General features: G+C 47.2%; 1 protein-coding gene across 2 annotated transcripts in view; it reads right to left on the reverse strand.

Moving 5' to 3' along the window:
- The window catches only part of MROH1 (maestro heat like repeat family member 1), a 2,508,022-nt gene that overhangs the window by 1,118,825 nt on the left and 1,363,682 nt on the right, over positions 1 to 25,515 (reverse strand). For both annotated transcript variants that reach the window (XM_085604508.1, XM_085604507.1), the window contains one exon: positions 11,794 to 11,916. In XM_085604508.1, coding sequence (XP_085460634.1) covers positions 11,794 to 11,916 — 123 coding nt within the window. The remainder of the gene's footprint in view (positions 1 to 11,793; positions 11,917 to 25,515) is intronic.

The following is a 25,515-nucleotide window of genomic DNA, read 5'->3' on the forward strand; positions in this document are numbered from 1 at the left end:
ATTCCTTACCTTAGAATAGATACCCCAGCAATACCAACCCCGGAGGTGAGTCTGCGAACCAAGATCAGACCAGAAAAACCTGGAGAACAGAACTGCCCAAGAAGCCATCTATCCGGACTTGGCTGTCCAGGCAGTAGTGTTTGGTGAACGTGTGCAGTCATGCCCAGGTGGCCAACTGACAGATGTCATTCAGAGGCACTCCCCTTCCCAAGGTAGTAGTGGCTGCCGTTGCCCTCTTGGAATTTTGTTTTTTTATTTTTTATTTCAAGAGTTTTCTATAGCGCTGGCCAGACCCGGAGATATCAGAGCTCTTCACAGCATTGTCACTTTTTTTTATTGAAAACCATATATAATACAATACAATAAATCCAGCTGTAAGTCATATAAATTTCATCAAAAATAATTGCACACATATTAATGATTAATAAATAGCGTATATTGAACAACACCTGGTAGATCCTAAAAGATCCTTTAACAATGATCCTTTTAAAAAAGAAAATAAACCACCCAGCAATTTTTAAAAGTATCTCCAATATTTATATCAAAATTAATCTAATAGCCAGAAAAATACTATTTCTATAGAGTATGTTCTCTCATATCCCATAGGGCAGACTTAAAAAAAAAAAGAAGATTGATTCAGATAGTGACTTTAAGGAATATAATCAAAAAACTTTATCCAAATCTGCTGAAATTTCTTAAGTCCCCCAATTCGCAAAGCGTATCTTCGTTCACTGTTCTTAACATGAGCCATTTTCCGAATCCATTCAAATTCGGAAGAAATTAAATCCGATCGCCATTTTTGAAGTAAAAGAGATCTGGCAACGGCCATACCAATATAAAGAATTTTACTCCACTTCTGCGCTGCCTGCAAATCTGAATCATAGCCCCACAATATCAATCGGTCATTCCAATTAATTGAAATTCCGCATTCTGTTGTGAAAAACTCAAAAATATCACTCAAACTTCTGAATCAGTGGACACTAATATTATATGAGTCCAATTAGCAGCTGGGTGAATATGGCAACGGAAACAATGACCCGATTGACTAGGATAGACCTGAGCAATAAAAGCAGGGCTTCTATACAATAGCCATTTACTAAAATAAAGCATCCTTCTCCAGTTAGCGCCTGGAACTGAAGTTTAAGCTATTGATTGTAGTCCAGATATTAACTAAGTTCTTGATTTTCATATTTACCCCACTTTGTAATTGCCTTAGTCTCCAAATCTGACCCTTTAATTCTAGCTAGTATTTTTTTCCACTCCCCAGGTTTTTTTATTAGTTTATCTTCCAGTAGATCATAAACTAGCTGTTTCTGAGTCAGAATATGAAACAAATCGAGGTTTTCGAGAAATTTACTAAGGCTATTGTATGACCCTAAAAGGAGAAAATCTCCAGGGATTAATTGAGACATTTCTCTGACGCTAATCCATTTATTATTCCGAACAAAATCGGAAAGCTTAAAAAAACCAGCTTTCATCCAGTTTGAGAGAGAATAGCTGAGTGTTTGATACCTGCAGAAATAAAAAGTTCAGCAGTGGGAGTCATATCATTAATAAGTGGAATAGAATAACATCTAAAAAAAGGCCTGATATTTATAAAAAACCCAGTGTAGACACTTATATCGGACTAATTTTGGAGAGCGAGATATTGCTAATTGGTGATGGATCTGGTTATCTTTAAGCATTAAGTTCATGAAAAAGTAATAAAAAGGCCAGACTGTAAACCCTGCTTAAATCTAGACATGTATTGTGCAAAATACGCAAAATAATATTCTTTGAGATTGGGGAGGGCTAGACCACCGTTTTCCACATTTTCATATAAAGTGCTAAGTGCGATTCTGGGAATTTTCTTATGCCATAGGAATGCTGTAAACATTGACTCAGGGAATTGTAGAGAATAGGAAACTAAACAGTGGAAGCACTGACATTTTGATCAGGGCAACCCTTCCTAAGGTGGAAAGTGGAAGAGAATTCCAGCGAAAAAAATAGATCCTGAAATTTTCGTAATAGCGGGACGAAATTCAGATCATACAGATCTGAAACAGATGATGAGAAATAGACCCCTAGATACCGTTTAGGATTCGGATTAAAACAGGAAAGAATATCGGGGTGTAAAATCTCCGGTGAACATCCACTCAAAATTATCTCAGTTTTTCTTTTATTAATTTTATAGCCGCCAAATGACTCATATAAGTCAAACATCTGAAAAACGTTGGCCTGCGATTCCTCTTCAGGTTTTATTAAAAGCATAATGTAGTCGGCATATAGTTTAATCTTAGCCACAGACAGAAGCGGAGGACTAATATGCCGATTCTTTCTGATCGCAATCGCGAGAGGCTCAATAAAAAAAGCGAATAACACCGGAGATAGCGGGCAGCCTTGTCTAGTTCCCCTTTTTACTTTTACCTGACCGACCTGCGTGGAATTAATAATGATGTTAGCCGCGGCATTCTTATATAAATTTGCCACCAGAACTATAATTTTGAAAGGGATTCCAAACTTTGTTAAAATACAAAATAAAGTTTCCCATATAACTAAGTCAAAGGCCTTTTCGTCGTCCAAGAGCAAAACTAATGCTGGAATCTTTCGAGTTTCAAAATAATCCAGTGCTTCCACACAGCATTGTCACTTGTAGAATAGCATTAACATTTTAGGATGTACAGAGAATTAAGAGGCATCAAACAATACCATCGTATAAAACAAAATGTCACTTGAAAGATATAGTTTCACATGGGTATGTACATTGACTCATGCTGCTTCCATTACTGTCTTTGTAGAGAGCTCAGTGACTCAAGACGGGATGAGAGCAGGGGGGGGGGGAGAGGAGGTGGTCATGAGGCGAGTGAGGTAGATGTCCTGGTATCAAGGGCGTCCATGTGCTCCTGTGGGCATCATTCGGTTGTTTGATTAAGGCTATCCATTTGTGAGAGATCTGTTGATGAGGAGGTCTTTGAGCTGTCTTTTGAATTCTAGGTAGGAGGGGTTGGTTCGGATATGGACTGGTATGGCATTCCATATTTTGGGTGCATTTCCGGTGAAGGATCGAGATGCGTTTTTTTGTTTGCGGGTTTTCGGAGTGATGAGGAGTAGAGTATTGGTACTCCTTAGGCTTCTTGTCTGTCCGGCTTTCTGGCGTTTGGAGGCCAAGTAGACGGGTTTCCTTGTGTGCAGTGCTTTGTGGGTGAGACGGGCAGTTCTGATAATTAGCACACATTTCGATTGGGAGCCATTTTAGTTCTCTGAAAGCAGGCGAAATGTGTTCGTATTTCTTTATTCCGCTGACCATTCTGGCTGCTGCATTAAGATTTGCTCTGAGGGGATCTAGGTGCGATTTTGCTGCTCCTGTGAGGGTTGCATTACCGTAGTCCAGTTTCGACAACAGCAGTGCTTGAGTGGCTTGTTTGAGGTCGTTCCGAGGGATGAAGGGTTTTATTTTGTTAGTAGTTTCAGGTTGACGAAGGCGCTCTATACAGAGTTCTAGATGTGTTTCCTCATGTCTAGTTTAGGGTCCAGGGTGTTTCCCAAGTGATTTCACAGAGTCAGCTGGTGTGGGGTAGTAGTCTAGAGCGTCAATAGCTTTTAGCCATTCTGTGATTTGGGGGTTCTTCTCCTTGTTGGAGATGAGAAGGATTTCCGTTTTGTCTTGGTTTAGTTTCAGGTGGTTGCTGGATAGCCATTATGGGATTTCTCTTACAGTGTCGTTCAGTTTCTAAATGTCTTAAATGGAGGAGGTTTCCAGATAGATTTGGGTATCGTGTGCATAGAGGTGGAAGGGAATGTTGGTTATTTTGAGTATGGCGGCAAGGGGTTCCATATAGATGTTGAAGAGTTGTGGGGAGAGCACTGAACCTTGGGGGACACCTCGTTTTAAGGGTTTTAGGTCTGATAGGAAGTTTTGGATTCTGTAGAAATGAGGTGAACCATTGTAGGACCACCTCTTCCGCTCCAGCCCTTTCTTGCAGTGCCTTGGTGAGTAGTTTGTGGTCAACCGTGTCGAAGGCTACCGATAGGTCCAGAAGTATGAGTAGGCAGCATTGGCCTTTATCGAGAGATTTGTGCATGTCATCTATTACATTTAGGATCGCTGTCACTGTGCTACAGCCTTTTCTGAAGCCCGATTGGTGAGGGTTTAGAAGGTTGATGCTGTCAAGGTGTTGGGTGAACTGGAGGAGAACACATTTTTCTAGTATTTTCGCTAGGAGAGGGAGACTAGAAACGGGTCTGAAGTTATTCAAGTTGTTTGTATCGGAGCCTGTTTTTTTCAGTAGAGGTGTCACTTGGCCGATTTTGAGGCAATCTGGGATAATTCCAGTGCGCAGGGAGCTGTTTATAATTTTGGTCCAATGTGGGGCTAGGGAGAGTTTGAGTTTTGCCAGTTGGGCAGGTATGGGATCCAGGTCTTGTGATGAGGGTTTAGAGCTGGCAATCATTTTGATGACCTCCGTTACGGTGATGGGATTGAAGGATTTCCATACGTATGAGGGGTGCTTGGGTGTAATAACTACTATCCTTGTGAGTGATTTCTTATCTGGGGGGCTGCGGTGTATGTCCAGGGAGAGTTCTATCTTGGTTATTTTGTCGTTGAAGAAGTTGGCAAAGTTAACGCATAGGACTATGGAGGCGGTCATTGGTGTCGAAGAGGACTTGGAGGTTTGTTGCCTGATAAGATTGAAGAGTTCTTTAGGCCTGTTTTTGGTGCTGGCCAGGGCATTGGAGAAGGAGGTTTTTTCATTCTGTGTGTTTTTTGTATTTCCCGCGTATTGATTTGAGTTTAGTTTGTAGGATTGTGGACGCGTAGTTTCGCCAGAGTCTTTCTGCTGCTCTTAGTGCTCTTCTTTCTGAGTTTATTTCTGTGTTGAACAAGGATCTGGATGGTATGTTTCTGGTTCTTTTTAGCTTCAGGGGGGCTATTTGGTCCATAATGGAGGTCATAGTGGTGTTGTAGTGGGAGGTGAGTTCATTTGTAGAGAACTCCTTTGTATTGTGTATGGGAGGAGAGAGCTTACCCTCTCCTCCAGGTCATCAAGGGAAATCTGCCTTAGATTTCTCGTCCATCGAGGGGGGTCCTGCGTATTTGGTTGGCGGTGGATTGTTTGGTTGATGTGAAATAGAATGATATGGTGATCGGACCAGTCAACAGGCAGGGTGTGGTCGATGGCGACTGTGTCTGCTTTAGCGATAATGGCATCTAGGATTGAGCCTCTGTTATGGGTTTCATTTGTGAAGTTTTGAGTGAGGTTGTTATTGATTAGAAGATCGTTTTAAGGTTTTGATTAGTGAGTTGTTTTCTTCGTTCAAGTGTAGATTGAGGTCGCCTAGAATTGTGTTTTCGGAGTCACTGAGTGAGCACTGAATTATCAAATCGGAGAGGTGTTCTCCAAATGCGGCGGTGTTTCCTGGCGGATGGTAGAAGAGTTGACAGAGTAGCGTTTTGTTGTCATTCGACTTGATGGTGGTATTAAGGCATTGGAAGGAGTTATATTCGAGGGCGTTGATCTCTTTCATGGAGATGTTGTTTTTGTGTATGATAGCTGTGCCTCCTCCTTTTAGGTTTTTCCTGTCTTTGTGGATGATTGAGAAGCCCGGGGGTACAAGCATGTCCATAATAGGGGAAGATAACTCATTTAGCCATGTTTCAGTGATGAACGTGATGTCTGTCGTGGGTGAGGATGGTCTCTGCCAGTTCTGTTGCATGTTTGTTGGCTGATCTGCAGTTTATGAGAATGCAGTTGGTATTGGCTCCCCCGTTTTTGGGTTTCTTCTTTAGGGGGTCCCAGGGGATGTGTGAGAGGAAGGCTGGGGGTCTAGAGGATCTTGGGGGGTGTGGGGGAGTGGTCTCTTCCAAAACCCATGACAACCTGGATCTTGGAGCTAGAGGTGGTAGTGGTGGGTGTGTTGTACGAGGTAGCAAGTTCCACTGCTTCACTCGTGGACGTTGCGGTCTTTGTTCTATTGGGTCTCTGTGTTTGGTTCAGGAGGGGGGCTGTGGTCCATCTGGGCGGATTAGAACCTTTGGGTGGTCTTGTGTGTGTGCAGGTTGGGTTTTCGTGGTGTGTTTAGGTTATGTAAGATTTCGGTGAGGCCTCGTATTATCATCACTAGCTGACTTTCTAGTATGTCAAGTCGTTGGGTCGTCGTTGTGGATGCATGGGTGTGGGAGTTACGGTAGGATCGGTGGGACCTAGGGGCTATAGATTATGTGTTTCTTTGTGTCTGGGTCCTGCAAGAGGTGGTGGTCGAGCTCAGGAGTTGAGTTTTAGTAGGTCTCATGTGGTTGGTAGTGGTATTTGTGGTTGTGGTTGTTATGTATGTATGTATGTATGTATGTATGTTGGTTAGGCCTTTTGTGTTGGCTTATGGTGTTGTCCATGTTACCCTTATGTGTTGTCAAGCATGTGGGGTGTCGAAGGCCATGGGTTGATCTAGGCTGCCTTCTCTCGTGTGTTGGGGGAGGTTCTAGAGTCATGGGTTGCAGACTGAGTTTGCTGGTTGTTTGTTGATGGTGGTGGTTTAAGGGGTGTGGGGGCGTGTGTTGTTCGGTGGGGGGTGCAGAGCCTCATCAGTGTCAGGGCTCTGATTGAACATGTGAGGGAGGGATGAGTTAAGCTCTGTCGGGGAGGAGTAGGTGTATGGTGTCTTGAGGAGGGAGGGTGGCTCTTATGTTGGGGGTTTTGTGGTTGCTTTGTACGAGCTCCTGTAGGGGCGAGCTGTCTGGGGATAAGGCGCTAGTTGGGCGGTAGCTGTGTGAGTGTGCTGGGGTTTTGCGGTGCAAAGGGAATGAGCACGTAGCCTAACTGGAGGCTCCTTTTTAGCTAGAGAGTAACAAGCCTTAATACACAACACGACCTATCGAGAGATGGTGCGTTTGGGTACGGTCCGACCCTTCTTTGCACCCACGTAACCAACAAAAAGTTGATCATCCACCCGGAACTGCTTTGTGCGATCCAGATAGAAGAAGAGCGCACGTTTTGGGTTCAGATGGTGGAGATTTTCCTCCTCCTTTGAAGGATGCAGAGGCGGAAAGAAATGGTCTGCCCGATGTGGAAGGCAGTAACCACCTTAGGAAGAAAGGATGGACGGGTCCGAGAACCAGCTTGTCCGGATGAACAGACAAGAAAGGAGGTTTTGAAGAAAGAGCCTGGAGCTCACTCACCCTTCTAGCAGAAGTGATGGCTACCAGGAAACCAGTCTTAAGAGTCAAGAGACGTAAGGGACAGTTGTGAAGCGGCTCAAAGGGAGTGCGCATTAAATAAGTTGGCACAAGATTCAAGTCCCACTGAGGCATAACGAAAGGGATTGGAGGAAAACGATGTGTTAAGCCTTTTAAGAAGCGGTTAACTACCGGAGGCAGGTCGAAGAAACGTCAACTGTCGCTGCTCAATCTCCACGGAAAGAGGTGGAGACTGGACAGGTTCGGCTGGAGGACCTGTCCCCTGCTGCTGCGACAGAAGATCCTCCCGAAGAGGCAGTCTGATCGGAGGATGGATGGCCATGTTGAGCAGTTCAGGATACCAGACTCTTCATGCCCAATCCGGAGCCACAAGAATGACTTGGGCCCGGTCGCGCCTGATCTTCAGCACTCTGGGCAGAAGTGGTATAGGAGGAAAGGCGTACAACAGACCGCAACTCCACTCATGTCAAAAAGCGTCACCGAGCGAGTGCCGCCTTAGAAATTCCAATGCGCAGAATTGCTGACATTGCGTATACTCTTCAGTGGCGAATAGATCTTACCAAGGCTCTCCCCACTGTTGAAAGAGACCTTGCACCACCTACAAGTGAAGACGCCATTCGTGATCCATCATGCATCTGCGGCTGAGATTGTCTGCCCTGACCATCAGAGAACCTGCCAGGTGTTCAACCACCAAGGAAATGCCTTGACGTTCAAGCCATGTCCAGAAGCGGAGGGCCTCCTGACATAGGGTCCACGACCCCACCCGCCCTGTTTGTTGCAATACCACATGGCAGTGGTGTTGTTCGTGAGCACCTGCGCCACTCTTCCCCGGACAGAGGGAAGGAATGCCTTCAGTGCAAGATGAATCGCCCGGAGACCAGAGGCCTCTGATCTCCGCCTCTCCCATGTGGCCGCCCCATCCCACCACAGTGTGGTCTGGTTGGGGAAGGGAGAGGGATCTGCCATTGACCCAATCCTGGTTCATAAGCCACCACTGCGGTTATCGAGCAGTGCCCTCCGAGATCTGGATGCAATCCCTTGATGCTGCGCCCACTGGAACTTAAGGTCCCACTGCAGAGCCCGCATATGCCACCTGGCATGACCGATCAGCAGGATGCCATGAGGCCCAGCAGCCTCAGGGTCATCCTGATCGAAACCCAGGACAGAGGCTGAAAGATCGGAATCATAGCCCAAATATCCCGGAATCGCTGTTCGGGAGGATAGACCCAAAACCACGTCGTGTCCAGAACCGCTCATATGAAGAGGAGCTTCTGAGGTGGAATCAGGTGCGACTTCGGCACATTGATGGAGAAACCCAGCATATGAAGGAGGTCGGCAGTAGCTGTGACCACCACCATCGTGAACACCCGTGGGGCGCTGGTAAGGCCAAAGGGGAGCGCGGTGAGCTGAAAGTGCTCGTGGCCTACCATGAACCGCAGAGAACGCCGGTGGGCCGGCACGAAAGGGATGTGAAAATAAGCATCCCGCAAGTCCAACACTACCATCCAGTCTTGCGGGTCGAGGGCAGACCAGACCTGAGCAAGCATCAACATTTTGAACTTCTCCTTCCGGAGGAAGCAATTGACATCCCTGAGGTACGGACGGGAGGAGATCTCCAAGGACTTGCCCGCGAGTCCTTGAAGCGCTCTAGGGCGTGGTCTGCTTTGTCACCAAAAAGGCAATGGCCATCAAAGGGCATTTTCATCAGGGTGTTCTGGACATTCCCTGAAAAAGTCAGTGGACCTCATCCAGGCGTAGTGGTGAAGTGCTACCGACGTTGAAATGGTCCTGCGCAAAGTAGGGGGGTCACCGGCCTACAACGGATCGCAAACTTTGGTGCATCTCTCCTGGCAGCGACAGCCTGGAAGAGCACTGCCCGGGCCTCCTCTGGACACTGAGGCAGCACATGCGCCACTGTATGCCACACTGAGTGCGAATAAGGGCCCAAGAGACATGCGGAATTTAACGGACTGCAGACCTAAGCTGGCGGAAGAGAAACTTTTCTTGCCAAGATGGTCCAGCTTCTTGGATTCTCTTTACGGTGGAGCGGAAGGGAAGGCGCTTTTGGAGGTGGAGGCTTGGACCACCAAGTTTTCCAGGGTGGGGTGTTGGGAGAGGAAAGTGGGGTCACCCGGAGCCAGGCGGTAGCGTTGGACGATCATACGGTCCATGTGAGCCCCCGTGTTGGGCCTGGACGACATGCCCATAGGGACGTCAGTGAGGGCCTCATTAAACGGCAGCAGGGGCTCCGAAGAGCTCGCTGCCGGTTGAAGCACCTCAGTCAGGAGGATAGTCCTGACCGCCACCGTAGGAAGCTCGAGGTTGAGAGCCTCGGCCACCCTACGCAACACCACAGCGTATGCCGCTCCCTCCTCCGTAGCCACGGTAGGAAGACACAACATGCAGAGGTCGGGTGAAGTGTCAAGACCACTGGCATCCCCCAGTTCCTCTCTCCAGTCCTGCTCAGTATCTAGCTGGTCAGTTAAAGGGTCATCTGACCCCTCCCACTCCTCCTCACCCTCCCCTGGCTGCCAATCGGGCTGAAAATGGGCAGGGTGGAACACAGGGACAAAAGTACCCATCGGCGCTGGATCCGGCGTCAGCCGACGCCGGTTCGGCTCCGTGTCCACGTCAGGATGGAGGCTGGGGTCGACGCCAGCCGGGGATCCGACCGGCACCGAACGCGGTAGTGGTGCCGGAGGAAGTTGTGCCGGCGGAGGTGTAATGAGGTCAACCGACGCAGATCCGGATCCAGGACTGGATCCAAAGGGGGCCTGCGGCGCACGGGCCAGAGCCAGCGGCGGCAAAGACCTAGGCCCCCCCCCAACCGAGTCCGCGGGGCCCGAACACGCCGGCGGGGTCAGTTTGCCCAAAGATGGCATGCATCGCCTCGTAGAACATACAAAGCCGGGCGGGAGTCGCTCCGGGTCCTGGAAAGGGAGGGAAGTTCAGAGTCGACTCGTCAGGCTCCGTGCGCGGAGCTGCAGGATGGGCACCACCCGTGCGCCTCGTCGGATCGGCCAACCGACGAGGAGAAGTCGAAGAGGGACGATGCTTCTTCGATGACTTCTTATGCTTCGACTTATTCGACTCAGAGTGCGAAGGCTTCAATGATTTGTCGGAATGGCGATGGCTCCGCGACCAGTCCCTCGACCTCCCTCTCGACCGGGACCTCGAACGGCGCGGAGCAGACTGTCGGCGTTCAAGCACTTTTCGGGACCACTCCTGCAAAGCCTTCGCCGTTAACAACTGACAGTCAGAGCACGACTTGGGGTCATGGTTGTGCTCCAGGCAAAAGAGGCACACGCTGTGCGGATCCATCACCGACATCAGCCGGTTACAAGAACCACATGCCTTCAAACTGGGCATCCCTCGTGCAACTGCTCGGAGTCGAAGACTCGGAACAAGAAGTCAACAAAAGTCGAGAAATATGTATTCAAAAAATGACTAAGGTACCGCTCTTCCCGGATCTGCGCTGGCTGGCGCGGAAAAATAAAGAACTGATGTCACTACGCGAGGGCAGTGTCTAAGTAGCCGCAACGTCATCCTGGCGACCACGACGCCGGAGGCGGAGTCGACCGACACCACCTTTCGACATGCAGAGGTACTGCTGACGAAAAAAACTTGCCGGATCCAGTCTGACGCCTGGGCGTAATTCGAAGGTCAGGAATCTATAACTAACGTGTTTCTTTAAGATACAGTTTTAATTTAATCCAATGACAATGTTAAGTAGTTTTCCCTTGAATTTCCTCATCTTTATATGATAATTTTTCATTGAATACAAGGCCTATGTTCTCTTAATTTTACCCTTGCATGTCTTCATAAGGAAATAGCACTTTAATACAAAGGCTATATGGATTGATAGTTTCAGTAAAACATAATGTGACACATGCGTAATAGTATCATTTTACTTGGGATTTACTTTGACCTTACTAATAATAAAGACTCCCATCAAGAAGTCATCCTTAATAGTTAATTAGTTATGACAAGAAATACAAGATGATGCATGATTCTTGATGATGGACTTATTATGCAACTATTAGTAAGAATGCAATGAAGATGTTACAACATAAGTAGAATTAAAGGAAAGATGATTTTATGTCATGATTTGGCAGACTAGCCACAGTAAAGAAAATGTCAAGACATAATAAATAGAACAGAGAAGAAATACTGAACTTAGGAAAGAATGTGTATTAATAACTGTTAATGTGGGTGATATCTGGATCTGTAAGCTACTTCGTTTTCCTCAAAAGTGTTCAAAACAAAAAGATACACAACCATACATCTGGAAAACAATGGAGAACAACGTACAAAACTAAACTAGCAAAAATGCAAACTAGAAAATTGCAGTGAGTGATCTTTGCAGCAAAGCAGCAAAGGGACATGTGAAGTATGAGACCCAATGATCCCCCACTCATCATATCCTGAGATAAAAGAAAGCACAGGACCAGTACACAACAGCAGCTCTTTTAAATAGATAATGATCATTGTCTACTAGCAAAGGGTCAGACTATAAATGGAGTACTTCATGAAGGATGTTCAAGTCTCATAATGGCAAATGCTAGAAGACATCATTTGACACTGTTTTACAACACACTCATAAGTAATGCTTCTTCACTCACCATCATTAGAGTTATCAGTTCTGCTTTACGCGAGAAGTTGAAAAAACTGGATTGCGCGCTATTACAGATGGCCATAGCGATCATACAAATGCTCCGAATAAGGCACAATTTCAAAGTCAGATCCTAAATCCAGGTTTATAAAAGTAAAAGAAGAACACCTACGTTTAAAAACAAACTCATCAAAAGATCAAACATACAGTAACATTTTCATGATCAAATACATCAAAGATGTTTTGCAAACAGATGAGTTGATTACTAGCTCAGCATTGTAGTGCTCTTTACTGAATTCATAAATGTAACTGTCTCGTACGCCTGACCCCAGAACACTTTTTAAGATCCATATAAAATTATAATAAATGATAAAACAAAACTTAAACATGTAAACCCATAACCATGCACTTCAACCTGCGTTTTCCAATTTCAGATGTTTTCTTCTTTTAAAATAAGGTACAGTCAAAGAAATGAGTACAGAAAACAACCTTTCAGCATAATTATCACATTGCTGCCTAGAGACCATGAGATGTATACTGCAGTATCAATATACCTATATTACATTACCTACTGGCGGTTGCTAGTAGCTAACTATAGTTAGGATGTAGTTTCCATTGGAGGAGCTGTTTTTGTATTTGCCAATAACTTTGGTGTCGTTTGATGAATCCTCGCGAGATTTTCAAAGCTAGTTTGCCACTCACTTGAGCTACTGTCTTGAAAACTTCGGGGTGATCTGCCAAGAAAATGGGGCGGGTCCCAAAACACGTTTTCCCCATGTTAATTCCCACAGGAACTTTAGACACGGCTACAGCCCGAACTGCTGAACGGTATTTCACCAGATTTGGCAGAAAGGTAGCTGTTGGTCCAGTAAGTGACCTTTTGCAAAATGGAGTAAATCCGTTCAGTATTTGGAGTAATTTAAAGACATGTCCAATTGTATATCTGGGGACGTGGAGAATCAGCAACCCTTCCCGATCTAGTGCGGAGATCTGATTGGAAGCCAATACTTTGAACCAGGAAGTTATGGCAGCCATCTTGGGACTCGGCTTGAGCAGAGTCCAAGATAAAACATTATTGAAAAAAAGAAAAGAGGGCAGAGTAGTAATACCCTGACCCCCTAGGCCTCTTGGGTGAGTTCCCATAGGGTTCAAAAAGCATATTGTTTTTAAATCCCCCAGAATTTTTTTAAAACAGAGCGGATGGGCCTCACAGACCTCCCCGTAGCCCCATCCACCTCACTGGGGCTTTACTTTGAATTAAAGTGCAGGATGCGAGGAGCCGGCAGGGACCGCGGGGGGCCTTGGTGCTCTCCCCGCGATCCCTATCCCTGGTGATGGGTGTCCTGGGTGGGACCAGGGCACCCACAATAGAGGACTGGTTTCGGGGATGGAGTCCCCCGGGGCCGAAAAAATGCCAGACTGGCAAGTTGCCGGAGGCTCCACTCCTTTTCTCCAACACTCTGCAAAAACGCCACCTGGCACACTGCTGGTTGGGGGATGAGGTCCTCTTGGTTGCAGAGGCAAGCCCACCTGTTACCTCCAGTAAGACCCACACAGCAGGATTGCTGAGAGGTCTCAGAAGCCATGCCTCCTTTCTCCACCACTCTGCAAACACGATTACTAGTTAAAAAACCATAGATATTCACTTCAAAAACACCGAAGGTTACAGTGACGTAACAGTTTGGTTCAGATTTCACTCGTACAAAACAAATGAAATTCAGCAGTTATAAGTACCCGAGCTATAACTGTAACTTACACCCCCACAATGCACTGCTTATGACCTCACATACTACTTCACCCATGACATGGTCAGTGAGATCACTGATGACATTCAGTGAAGAAAAAAATATTATATATATATATATATATATATATATATATATATATATATATATATATATATATATATTTCTGTATCTAAAAAAACCCAAAGGTTAAAGGGACATTCTAGTTAACACAACAACACGCATAAAAAAACGAGAAAACACTCAAATTCACCAGTTATAGTTTACTGATCTAACAATAACATGTGCCTCCGCCACATACTGCTTATGACCTCACTGAAGACATGTTAAATTACATCACTGATGACATCTCAAATGGCATCACTGATCACACCGGTGATATACAGTATACGCTTACTATGTGTACACGTCTGGGCCCATACCATGGAAATAGCTTAAGCCCCAAGACAAGTGTGATTGTGCATGTTGAAAGTCATATGGCGAACAATTCATGAATGACTAAAGTTTGGGGTATAAGTATTAATCAATGTTAAACAAGGTAAAGGTCGAGCGCACCTTATGTGTGTTGCAGAGGTATATTAGAAAGTAGGTTAAGTCTTAAAGCCAAAACCTGTTCCAAAACATCTGAGAAAAATAAAGCTTTTGCTGACAACAGATATGTGTCCATGTTAAGTAATGGCAATACCGTGCTGCAGAATAATTCTATGTGGAGAAGATGTTTATAAGTTATGAAAGCATATTTCCGTAACTTCACCGATTTTGAAGCACTGCAAAATGTTAAAAAATGTGGTGTTCTAAGCATGACTAAGGTCATATGCTATTGTGCCCATCTCAGGAACATGTGTAGTCTATTTTTATAAACTATGGACTGTTGCTTATAGGGTCTGACAGAAGGTGTCCTTCTAGTGGCAAACTTATATCTGTCACCCTCTTGACTTAAACTTTTGGGTTATAACAAGTCTTTAACCCCTTCAATGTGCATAACATAATATGGGGCAAAAAACACTACATACCAGGGAAAGTTTCTTCGTATGTTCGGCTGACGGTCTGCATGTACTGGTGTTTGGCTGGCTATGTGTGTACTGGTATTATGCTGGTGGTGTGAGTGGACTTGCGCTTGGCTTCGCGGTGTGTGCGCTTGGCTGTATGTGGACTGGTGCTTGGCTGGCAATGTGCTTTTGATGGTGCATGGCTGGTGGAGTGCTGGATGGCACTTGGCTGACGGTGTGGGTAGAACTGTTGCTTGGCTGGCAGTGTGACTAGCGTGGATCTCCCAGTGTTTTCTAATCCAGAATACACTGCAAACCTCAAATTTAGCTAAAACATATTGGATGGGAAAGTTGAAGGATCACAACACTGGCACAAATTTCCTACCACCCAGCATTGCCCTCGATCACCTGATAATGATACCTCACTTGTGTGGGTGCCCAAAGCAGAGTCTGCCTAAAAACGTATAAAAGCAACTGCCCCTATGGACACGATTCAGTTCCCTTTGGGCACCCACACAAGGGAGGTATCATTTTTATTGGGAAACAGAGGGGAATGGAGTGTGGTAGCAAATTTGCACCAGCACGCTGATCCCACACAGAAATGTGTGGAAAATGTGATTTTTCGCTAAATTTGTGGTTTGCAGGGGATTCTGGGTAGTAAAATGTTGGGGGATCCAAGCAAACCACACCTCCCTGAACTACCCCGGTTGTCTAGTTTTCAGAAATGTCTGGGTTTGGTAGGTTTACCTAGATGCCCGCTAAGCCCGGAAATAAAAACCCAGGTTCCTCCCCTATCATAAAAAAACTTGTTTTTGCAAAGGATGCTGCTGCGTTTTAGTCCCGTGCTCGGCCGCCATCTAGGGAAACCCACCAAACCCAGACATTTCTGAAAACCAATGGTTTCTTACCCAGAATCCCCTGCAAACATGAAATTTCACTAAAAACATCACATTTTCCTCACATTTCTGTGTGGGAAAGTTGTTGGATCACTGTGCCGACGCAAATTTCCTACCACCCAGTGTTTCCCCAGGTCTCTCAATAAAAATGGTACCTCACTTGTGTTGGTGTGCCAAGTGCCTGCTACAGGGAAGGACCCAAACCATATTGTGGAACTATGAAAGGAGTGAAGAAGGTTATCCCACAAAGGTGAATTGAAAATTGTCCAGAGGAGTAGTGTGTTGAATTACTCCAAATCTACAAACCCTACAAGACAATGCCACAGTGAATGCATGATGTCATCAGTAACACCATCAATTAAGTAATCAGTGATCTAATCAATTATGTAGTTTAACATGTCATGAGTGATGTAATATCTGACTTTATAAGCAGTGCACAGCCTTGTGTTTTGGAGTGTATGGGGTTAGCCCCAGGCCCTGGCCTCTGTGAACAATCCTCCCCCACAAACCCCGCCTCCCATTCCTCTCGAACACCCTACACACATTTTCTTTTTTATATATTTAATTTGCTTGTTTTCTTCGGTACTGCAGTACACTCACAGTACCTGCCACTTCGGCTTCACTCCCCCAAGGCACCGCAGTAATGTGCAAGCTTCCTGAGGGAGTACTGTGGTGCAATTATTTTTTGTTGGCCCCTTGGGGTACCCCCCCCCCCACACACAAATGCCTCCGGATGAGGGTGTCCTTACCCTGCCGCATTTATGCCTTATTTTTGCAAACACTTTTAGGATACAAAGACCGAGCCCTGTAACAGTGGATGCAACATTTTCTTTGCGGTTGTGGCCATCAAATCAAATTGCTTGTTACTGTAGGATTGGACTTGAAATAGCTGAGGGGAGAAGAGATTCCCTTGATCAATCAAATGCGCTACTTTTCTTTAGTTTTTACATTTTCGGTATTATGTAACTCCCAACCTTCCAGATATAGTTGCCCTGTTAACCATTTCAAGCAGAATCCGAGGAACTCCTTTAAATGCAAATTTCTTAAAAACGGCTTAAAGGATTTACACCAAATCACACAAAGCATGCTTTCACAAGAAATGGTTAGCTTTTGGTCAAAATGTGGTGTAATACTTTGAGCCGTTTCTTCTATATTGGAGAGCAAATATTTCCATTTCCTATGGGAATTAATATCGGAAATCAAGGTTTGGGGGTCCTCATTTCTACTTGGCCCCGCTTGGCAGATTCTTAGAAGGAAACTAGGTGAAAGACTTTTTGGGAATGTTTTGTGCCGAGTCATCTAACTGTGCCAGAGTTATTAGCAAAACAAATGTATGCTCTTACTACAGAAACTCTAACTTAAGTATAAAGTGGCAACCACCACTGTGCAATTAATATATATATATATATATATATATATATATATATATATATATATATATATACACACAAACATACACAGACATACAATACATATATGGCTGTATTAAAGACCACAGATTTACAAATCCAACCAATTGTATAATAAATGTGTTATTTATTATTATATATATAGTTAAAAAATACATTAGTGAACAAGGCATACAACCAGAATTGTCATGTAAGCAACAATGTTACATCCCTCCTGGGCAATAGGAACAAGTTACTTACTTTCGGTAAACTCTTTCTGGTGGATACTCTAGCTACCAGCATATTGCTCACTATCAGAATATTCCCAGGTACCAGACTGGATCTTGACGACTTAAAGCACAAGTTACTTACTTGTGTAACGATATATAAGAGACATTAGTTAGTGATAGATTCCTTACCTTAGAATATCCCCAGGTGTCAGACTGGATCCGGAAAGTTTTCATCAGCAGTACCCCTGCGCGCCGGTAGGCGTCATCACGCGGCTCCGAGTACGTCGCTGGCATTGTATTTGCCAAGATGACGTCATCGGCGCTACTTAGACGTGCCCACACGCGCTGACGTCAGTTCTGTGCATGACTTTCTGCACCAGGAACGCAGAGCCATGCCAGAGACCGACTACTGGTGCAATAGAACTATGGCCCTGAAAGGGATGGCCTGAACCCTAGAGAACAGTTCTCAGAATGGGGAGGATGGGCAGGCGGTAAGGAATCTATCACAAACTAATGTCTCTTACAGATATATCGGTACACAAGTAAGTACCTTGTGCATCTGAAAGAGACACGTTAGTGATAGATTCCTTATCTTAGAATACATACCCAAGCAATACCAACCCCGGGGGAGGGTCTGCGAAGTGAAATCACACCAGAAAGTCACGGAGAACCGACCGGCCAAAGAAGCCGTTTCTCCAGACTTGACTGTCAAGGCAATAGTGCTTAGTGAAAGTATGCAGCGAGGCCCAAGTGGCTGCCTGACAGATATCGTGCAGGGGGACACCGCGTCCCAATGCTTTAGTAGCTGCTGTGGCCCTGCTAGAATGGGCACGCAGCCCTACCGAAGGTCACTTTTTAGCCAAAGAGTAACAGGCTTTAATGCACAAGACAACCCATCGGGAGATAGTCCACTTGTGCACAGCTCGGCCTTTCTTGGCACCAACGTAGCCAATAAAGAGCTGGTCATCCACCCGGAACTGTTGTGTGCGGTTGAGATAGAATGAAAGCGCACGTTTTGGGTCCAGACGGTGGAGCCTCTCTTCCTCTCTTGAAGGCTGCGGAGGCGTAAAGAAACTAGGCAGAGTGACAGTTTGCCCAAGATGAAAGGCAGTGACTACTTTCGGCAGAAAGGAGGGACGTGGTCGAAGCACAACCTTGTCCGGATGAATCGCCAGGAAAGAGGTTTACATGAACGAGCCTGGAGCTCACTCACACGCCTAGCGGAGGTGATGGCCACCAGGAAGACAGTTTTTAAAGTTAATAACCGCAAAGGACAGTTATGAAGAGGCTCAAAGGGAGCGCACATTAAGTATGTGAGAACCAGGTTTAAGTCCCACTGAGGCATCACTGAGGCTACTTAGGCACGCCCACGCGCTGATGTCAGTTCTGTGCACAACTTTTCCGCACCAGGAGCGCAGAGCCATGCCAGAGACCGACTACTGGTGCAATAGAACTAGGGCCCTGAACCCAGAAGAACAGTTCGCAGAACGGCGAGGATGGGCGGGCGGTAAGGACTCGATCACTATCTAATGTCTCTTACAGATATATCGTTACACAAGTAAGTAACTTGTGCATCTGAAAGAGACACGTTAGTGATAGATTCCTTACCTTAGAATACATACCCAAGCAATACCAACCCCGGTGGTGGGTCTGCGAAGTGAGATTACACCAGAAAGTCATGGAGAACCGAACGGCCAAAGAAGCCATGTCTCCGGACCGGACTATCAAGGCAATAGTGCTTTGTGACAGTATGCAACGAGGCCCAAGTGGCCGCCTGACAGATGTCTTGCAGGGGGACACCGTGCCCCAATGCTGTAGTAGCTGCTGTCGCCCTGATAGAATGGGCGCGCAGCCCAACCGGAGGTTCCTTTTTAGCCATAGAGTAACAGGCTTTAATGCACAAGACAACCCATCGTGAGATAGTTCACTTGTGCACAGCCCGGCCTTTCTTGGCGCCCACGTAGCCAACGAGCTGGTCATCCACCCGGAACTGTTGTGTGCGGATCAGATCGAACGAAAGCACACGTTTTGGGTCCAGACGGTGGAGCCTCTCCTCTTCTCTCGAAAGGTGCGGAGGTGGAACGAAAGTGGGCAGATGAAAGGCAGGGACTACTTTTTGTAGAAAGAAGGGACGCGGTCGAAGCACAACCTTGTGCGGATAAATCACCAGGAAAGGAGGTTTGCAAGATAAGAGCCTGGAGCTCGTTCACCCGCCGAACGGAGGTGATGGCCACCAGGAAGACAGTTTTCAAAGTTAATAACCACAAAGGACAGTTACGAAGAAGCTCAAAGGGAGCGCACATCAAGTACGCGAGAACCAGGTTCAAGTCCCATTGAGGCATCACAAAAGGAATAGGAGGGAAAAGGTGAGTAATGCCTTTGAGAAATCTATTGACAACAGGGGACTTGAAAAGAGAGGGCTGATCAGGCAGCCTGAGAAAGGTTGAACGAGCAGAAAGGTAGCCCTTGATAGTGCCCAGAGCAGAGCCCTGCTGGGCCAAAGAGAGAAGGAACAATAGGACCTCAGAAAGAGGGGCAGAAAGGGGATCTACAGCTTTCGCTGTGCACCATGCCACAAACTTGTTCCACCGACAGGCGTACACAGATTTGGTTGAGGGACGCCTGGCTGCCAAAATCATATTACAGACCTCAGGAGGCAAGTCAAATGGAATAAACTGTCGCTGCTCAATCTCCACGCAAGGAGGTGGAGGCTGGACAGGTTCGGGTGGAGGACCGTATCCTGTTGCTGCGACAAAAGATCATCCCGAAGAGGCAGTCGGATCGGGAGATCTATGCTTATACTGAGCAGCTCAGGATACCAAACTCTTCGAGCCTAGTCCGGTGCCACAAGAATGACTTGAGCCCGGTCGCATCTGATCTTCTTCAGCACACAGGGTAGAAGTGGTATAGGCGGAAAGGCATACAACAGACCGCAACTCCACGCTCGACGAAAAGCGTCTCCGAGCTAATGCCACCGTGGAAACTCCAACGTGCAGAACTGCTGACATTGCGCGTTCTCTTCGGTGGTGAATAGATCTAACAAAGGTTCTCCCCACTGCTGAAAGAGACCTTGTGCCACTTCCGAGTGAAGACGCCATTCGTGATTGATCAGGCACCGCCAGCTGAGTTCGTCCAACCTGGCGTTTAAAGAACCTGCCAGGTGTTAAACCGTCAAGGAAATGCCTTGACGTTCCAGCCATGTCCAGAGGCGCAGAGCTTCCTGACATAGGGTACACAACCCCACCCGCCTTGTTTGTTGAAATACCACATGGCGGTGGTGTTGTCTGTGAACACCGCACGACACTCCCCTCGACAGAGGGAAGGAACGCTTTCAGTGCAAGTAGGATCGCCCTGAGCGCCAAAAGATTGATATGGAGCTTGGACTACGCCGGAGACCAGAGGCCTCTGATCTCCGCCTCTCCCATGTGGCCACCCCATCCCAGGAGGGAAGCATCAGCCACCACTGTGTGTTCTGGTTGGGGAAGGGAGAGGGATCTGCCGCTGACCCAACGCTGGTCCGTGAGCCACCACTGCAAGTCTTGTGCAGTGCACTCCGAGATCTGGACGTAGTCGGACAGGTTCCCCTGATTCTGCGCCCACTGGAACTTCAGGTCCCCCTGCAGAGCCTGCATATGCCATCTGGCATGGTTGGTTAGCAGGATGCAGGAGGCCATGAGTCCCAGCAGCCTCAAGGTCGTCCTGACCGAAATCCAGGACAAGGGTTGAAAGATCGGAATCATTGCCCGAATGTCCTGGACTCGCTGTTCGGGAGGATAAACCCGAAACTGCGCCGTGTCCAGAACCGCTCCGATGAAGAGGGAGCATTTGAGAGGGAATCAGGTGCGACTTCGGCACGTTGATGGAGAACCCCAGCAAATGTAGTTTGGAGGTGGGAGACGACTGCCTGGGGCGTGCCCGCCTTCAACAGCCAGTCGTCCAGATAGGGGAAGACCGAGACTCCTGATCTGTGCAAATGAGCTGCGACCACCGCCATCACTTTTGTGAACACCCGAGGGGCGCCGGTAAGGCCGAAAGGGAGCACGGTGAACTGAAAGTGCTCATGGCCTACCGTGCACCACAGGTAACGCCGGTGGGCGGGCAGGATGGGGATATGAAAATAAGCATCCTGCAAGTCCAACGCTACCAACCAGTCTTGCGGGTCTAGGGCAGACAAGACAAGAGCAAGCGTGAGCATCTTGAACTTCTCCTTCCGGAGGAAGCGATTGACGTTCCGGAGGTCTAAGATAGGACGGAGGCCCTCGTCCTTCTTTGGAATCAGGAAGTAGTGGGAGTAACAACCACGACCTGCTTCTGGCGTCGGAACGTGCTCGATGGCCCCCTTGGCCAAGAGGGCCGCAACTTCCTGCTGGAGAAGCGCCAAGTGATCCTCTGACATGCGGTGGGACTGAGGCGGCATGGCTGGAGGGGAAGTCTAAAAAGGGAGGGAGTAGCCCCTTCAGCCTATCTGCAGAACCCACCTGCCCGAAGTGATGGTGCGCCAGTGGGAAAGGTGACAGCGAATCCTGCCACCCACTGGCCTTTGGTGGGCCTGAAACACCGGACTAGGAAGGTTCTGAGGCAGTGGTAGCAGGGGTGGTGGTGAACTGACCAGTCCGCTGGCCCCGTGCCCCACTTCGACGGGCCCCTCGTCCGCGGCTGCGCTGAGACCGTGGCTGCGAAGGCCGGCGGCTCTCAAAGGAACACGTTTGGGCGCCTCGCCCCTGATCTCGAAAGGCAGACCCCAAGGGAGCGCGCGTGGAGGCAAGAACCAAGGACTGGGCTGTAGCCCGGGAGTCTTTAAAGCGTTACAAAGCGCTATCCGCTTTGTCACCAAAGAGGCGCGTGCCATCAAAGGGCATGTCCAACAAAGTGTTCTGGACCTCCCCGGAGAAGCCCGTTCTCCTGAGAAAGGAGTAACGGCGTAGCGCCACTGTTGTGGAAATTGCCCTGCCGAGGGAGTCGGCTGTGTGAAGGCCACAACGGATAGTGAATTTTGCAGCATTCCTCTCCTCGGTAATGGCTTGGGAAAGCATCGTTCGAACTTCCACTGGGCACTGAGGCAGCACCTGTGCGACAGTCTCCCACATAGTGGGAATATCGGCCCAACAGGCACGCAGTATTCACCGCTCGCAACCCGGAACTGGCAGAGGTGAAAATCTTTTTCCCAAATTGCTCAAGTTTTTTAGATTCTTTGTCCGGAGGTGCGGAAGGGAATGTGCTCGGATACGCAGAGGCCTGGACAACCAGACTCTCAGGCGTAGGGTGTTGCGTGAGAAAACTGGGGTCGCCAGGGGTCGGGCGATGACACCCCTATCCACAGGAACCCCTGTGTTAGGCTTGGTCCATGTGCTTATCAGAATGTCTGTAAAAACGTCATTAAAGGGCAGTAGCAACTCTGTCGAAGAGGCCGCTGGCTGCAGCACCTCAGTCAGGAGATTGGTCCTGATAGACACGGGAGGTTAAGAGCCTCAGCCGCCCTACGCAACACCACATTAAAAGTCCCAACCTCCTCCGTAGCCACGGAAGAAGGGGACAGTGTACCAGGGTGCGGAGAGAAATCCAGATCGCCTGGACCTTCCATATCACCCTCCCACTCCGGCTCATCATCACACTGAGCTGCAAGAGGGTTCTCAGACCCCTCCCAGTACTCCCCTTCGTCCACCGGCTGTTTAAGAGGCCGGTAAGGACGAGGGGCCCGGGGAAAGGGAATAAATTCCCCACCTGGAATAGGAATCGGAGGATAATAGACCAATCCAGGCTCGACGTAGTCCAGCTCAGTAGGCAATGGCGTCTTCGGGCCCGGAGGCGGAGCCGAGGCCGGAGCCAACAGCGCCGCAGGGTATCTTGCTCGCGTAGCCACCAAAGGCGGTGGCACGGGGACAGAACCACCCAACGGGTCCACGGGGCCCAAAGACGTGCCGGAGGGGCCCGATGGGGCAAATAAACAGCCCATGGCCAACAGGAATACCTGCATTTCTTCCGGAGTCACGTACGGCCCTGTGAAAGGCGGGTAGGCCGCAGGCAACAACTGAGGCTCCACCGGAGCCTCAGGGGAGTAACCACCCGAGCCCTCCACCGCGTCCCGCGACCGGTGAGGGGAAGACGAAGAGCAACGTCGCTTCTTCGGCTTCTTATGGCGCTTTGACTTACCTGTCCCCAATTCCGAAGAACGGTGGTGTTGGCCCCGCGACCTGTCCCTCGACCTCCCACGGGAGCGGGACCTTGAGCGTCGCGGAACTGATTGCCGGACCTCCAACAACTTTCGGGAACGCTCCAGCAAAGCTAATGAGCGTTCCGTGTAGGGTTTTGAGTATACAGGAAAAATGGCGCCCTACCTGGTAGCGGTGAGTTCAAGCAATTAACAAAGGAGGATACGGTGCTACTAGGTTAGCGGAAACCCCAATAACCCCTGATGGGAGTGGCAAGGGCCCACTCAGTAAATACAACAAAAGTCCTGTGCACACGTTTAAGATAGATGTAAGTGAGTGTCTTTTTCAAGAAACACAATGTAACAGCAGAAATGGAGACAAAGTAGACAGAAGTAGATGGTTTCTTTCAAGTTGAAATATATTTGAACCTTCTTCTTCAGAAGGAGAACATCAAATATAAAACCAGCCGACATGTGTTTCGTCAAGCGGGCAATGTACCCGTGACTCTTCAGGGCTGGGGATAAACAAATAACATAGTACAATACAGATTCAATACTGAAAAAAGAAAATTAACCACAAGGAGGTGAATCGGCGTAGAAAACACCTCATGTGAGTGGAAACCCTATAGAGAAGTGGAAAAAGCATGAAAACAATAGCACAAGTGACTTCACATAGTTAGCAGATCAAAACCAAAGTGTAGTGTGTGCATTGGACTAGAAAAATCAAAACATTACTGCGAAAGACTAAAAGCCGCACGGACTTCAGATCAAGTTGTGATGATATCTCGAATGTTATAAACACATTGCGACGTACCAGAGGGACTAAAAAGTGGTGGGGCGGCGAGTGAGTGTGTAGAACATAATGGACAAAAGCAAAGTTAAGTAGGTATGTAAATCAATTTACAAGTTATAACCAGTTTCATAAACTAATGACAACATTCAAGGTTGAGAGCCAACAGAGGAGCCTAGCATATTAAGGATAAAAGAGTCAAAACAGAACACTACCAAACACAAAACAAACGAACTTTGATATGTTCAAAGGACCACATGGAGTGTGCAATGTTACGGATGAAACATAGTTCAGGGTCAAACGAATTCGAGAATGTACCTATGAAGAGAACAGCTATGGAGTTACACCCTGGCATCACTCAATAATCAATCAATATAATACAAATTGTGCGAAGGTAGTATTAATAGATTATACACCATTGCCCAAACTTAGAGACCGCATACATATCCACAAGTTTGTACAGCAAACTGTAAGAAAATAGGAAGTAATAGGAAGAAGAAGTTAACTCATGTGAGCGAAAAATCGGCTACCGTTAACTGTGGTGTAATTGGAAGAACGAGGAGGACGGTGCAATAAATACCTGAAAATGAATCAAAAGTATAATATTCTGGAAGGAGAAAAAATGGTGGAAAGAATCAGGAGGGCATGGGGCCTACCAAAATAAAAGTAAAAAACAATGATTAACGGGCAGTGAAATGGAAATAACTCACCGTTAGGCCGGTGATACTTCCAATCGGGTTCTATGTTAAAGGCAGGGCCAGTAGTGGCTTGCTGTGTCTGGGACACCACAGGGTGACGGGCGGGTTCAACCGTCAACCGTGTAATCTGGACGTAAAGGGTAAATGAAGAGGGATTAACGTGGGAACAGCAGGGCCTACCCAAAATTTGAGGCCGTTCCCACGAGTGTGAAACGAGCGCTTAACTTTGTGCTCCAATTCCGAATATGAACGTTGCTCTCTTCTGGTAGATGAGGGAGAGAGCCGGGCCGGGAATGTTTAAATGGCAGGGCAGGGCGGGAGAACGTAAAAAAGGTGGAGAAGACTAGAGCGCTAACCTAGTTGTGGGTTAACGAACGGAAGTATGAATAATGCCTGTACTGTGTAAACATCGTATAAAAAAGGGGGGAGAGGACTAGAGCGCTAACCCGGATAAGGGTAATCCACCGGAAGTGTGTAAAAGTGCTTGTAGAGAGCGAAAAAGTATTCAGTATTGGGTATTGGAGAACGGGAGTCCGAGATGCATAGTGGATAGTACAAAAGGATCAATAGATAAAATAAACAACATATTATATAAGCAAGACAATGAAATTAACAGTGTCATAGTTGCCCTGTAATGCCGATTTATAAAAGGTGTCTAGGTCATAAAATAAGAATCAAAACATACTGTGTGATTTTAAGGAACATCTTGTCTAATCATAAAAAACATTTTTTAATTATGAGTGTTGAAGGAAGAAATATTCCAAAATCGTCAGAATTACAAGATGAGTGCAGATCAAGAGGCAATGAGGTTAATAGTAGTAGAACGGAATATTCCTGAGCACTGTGTG

The sequence above is a fragment of the Triturus cristatus genome, chromosome 5_1, assembly GCF_964204655.1.
Source record: "Triturus cristatus chromosome 5_1, aTriCri1.1, whole genome shotgun sequence".
NCBI lineage: Eukaryota > Metazoa > Chordata > Amphibia > Caudata > Salamandridae > Triturus > Triturus cristatus.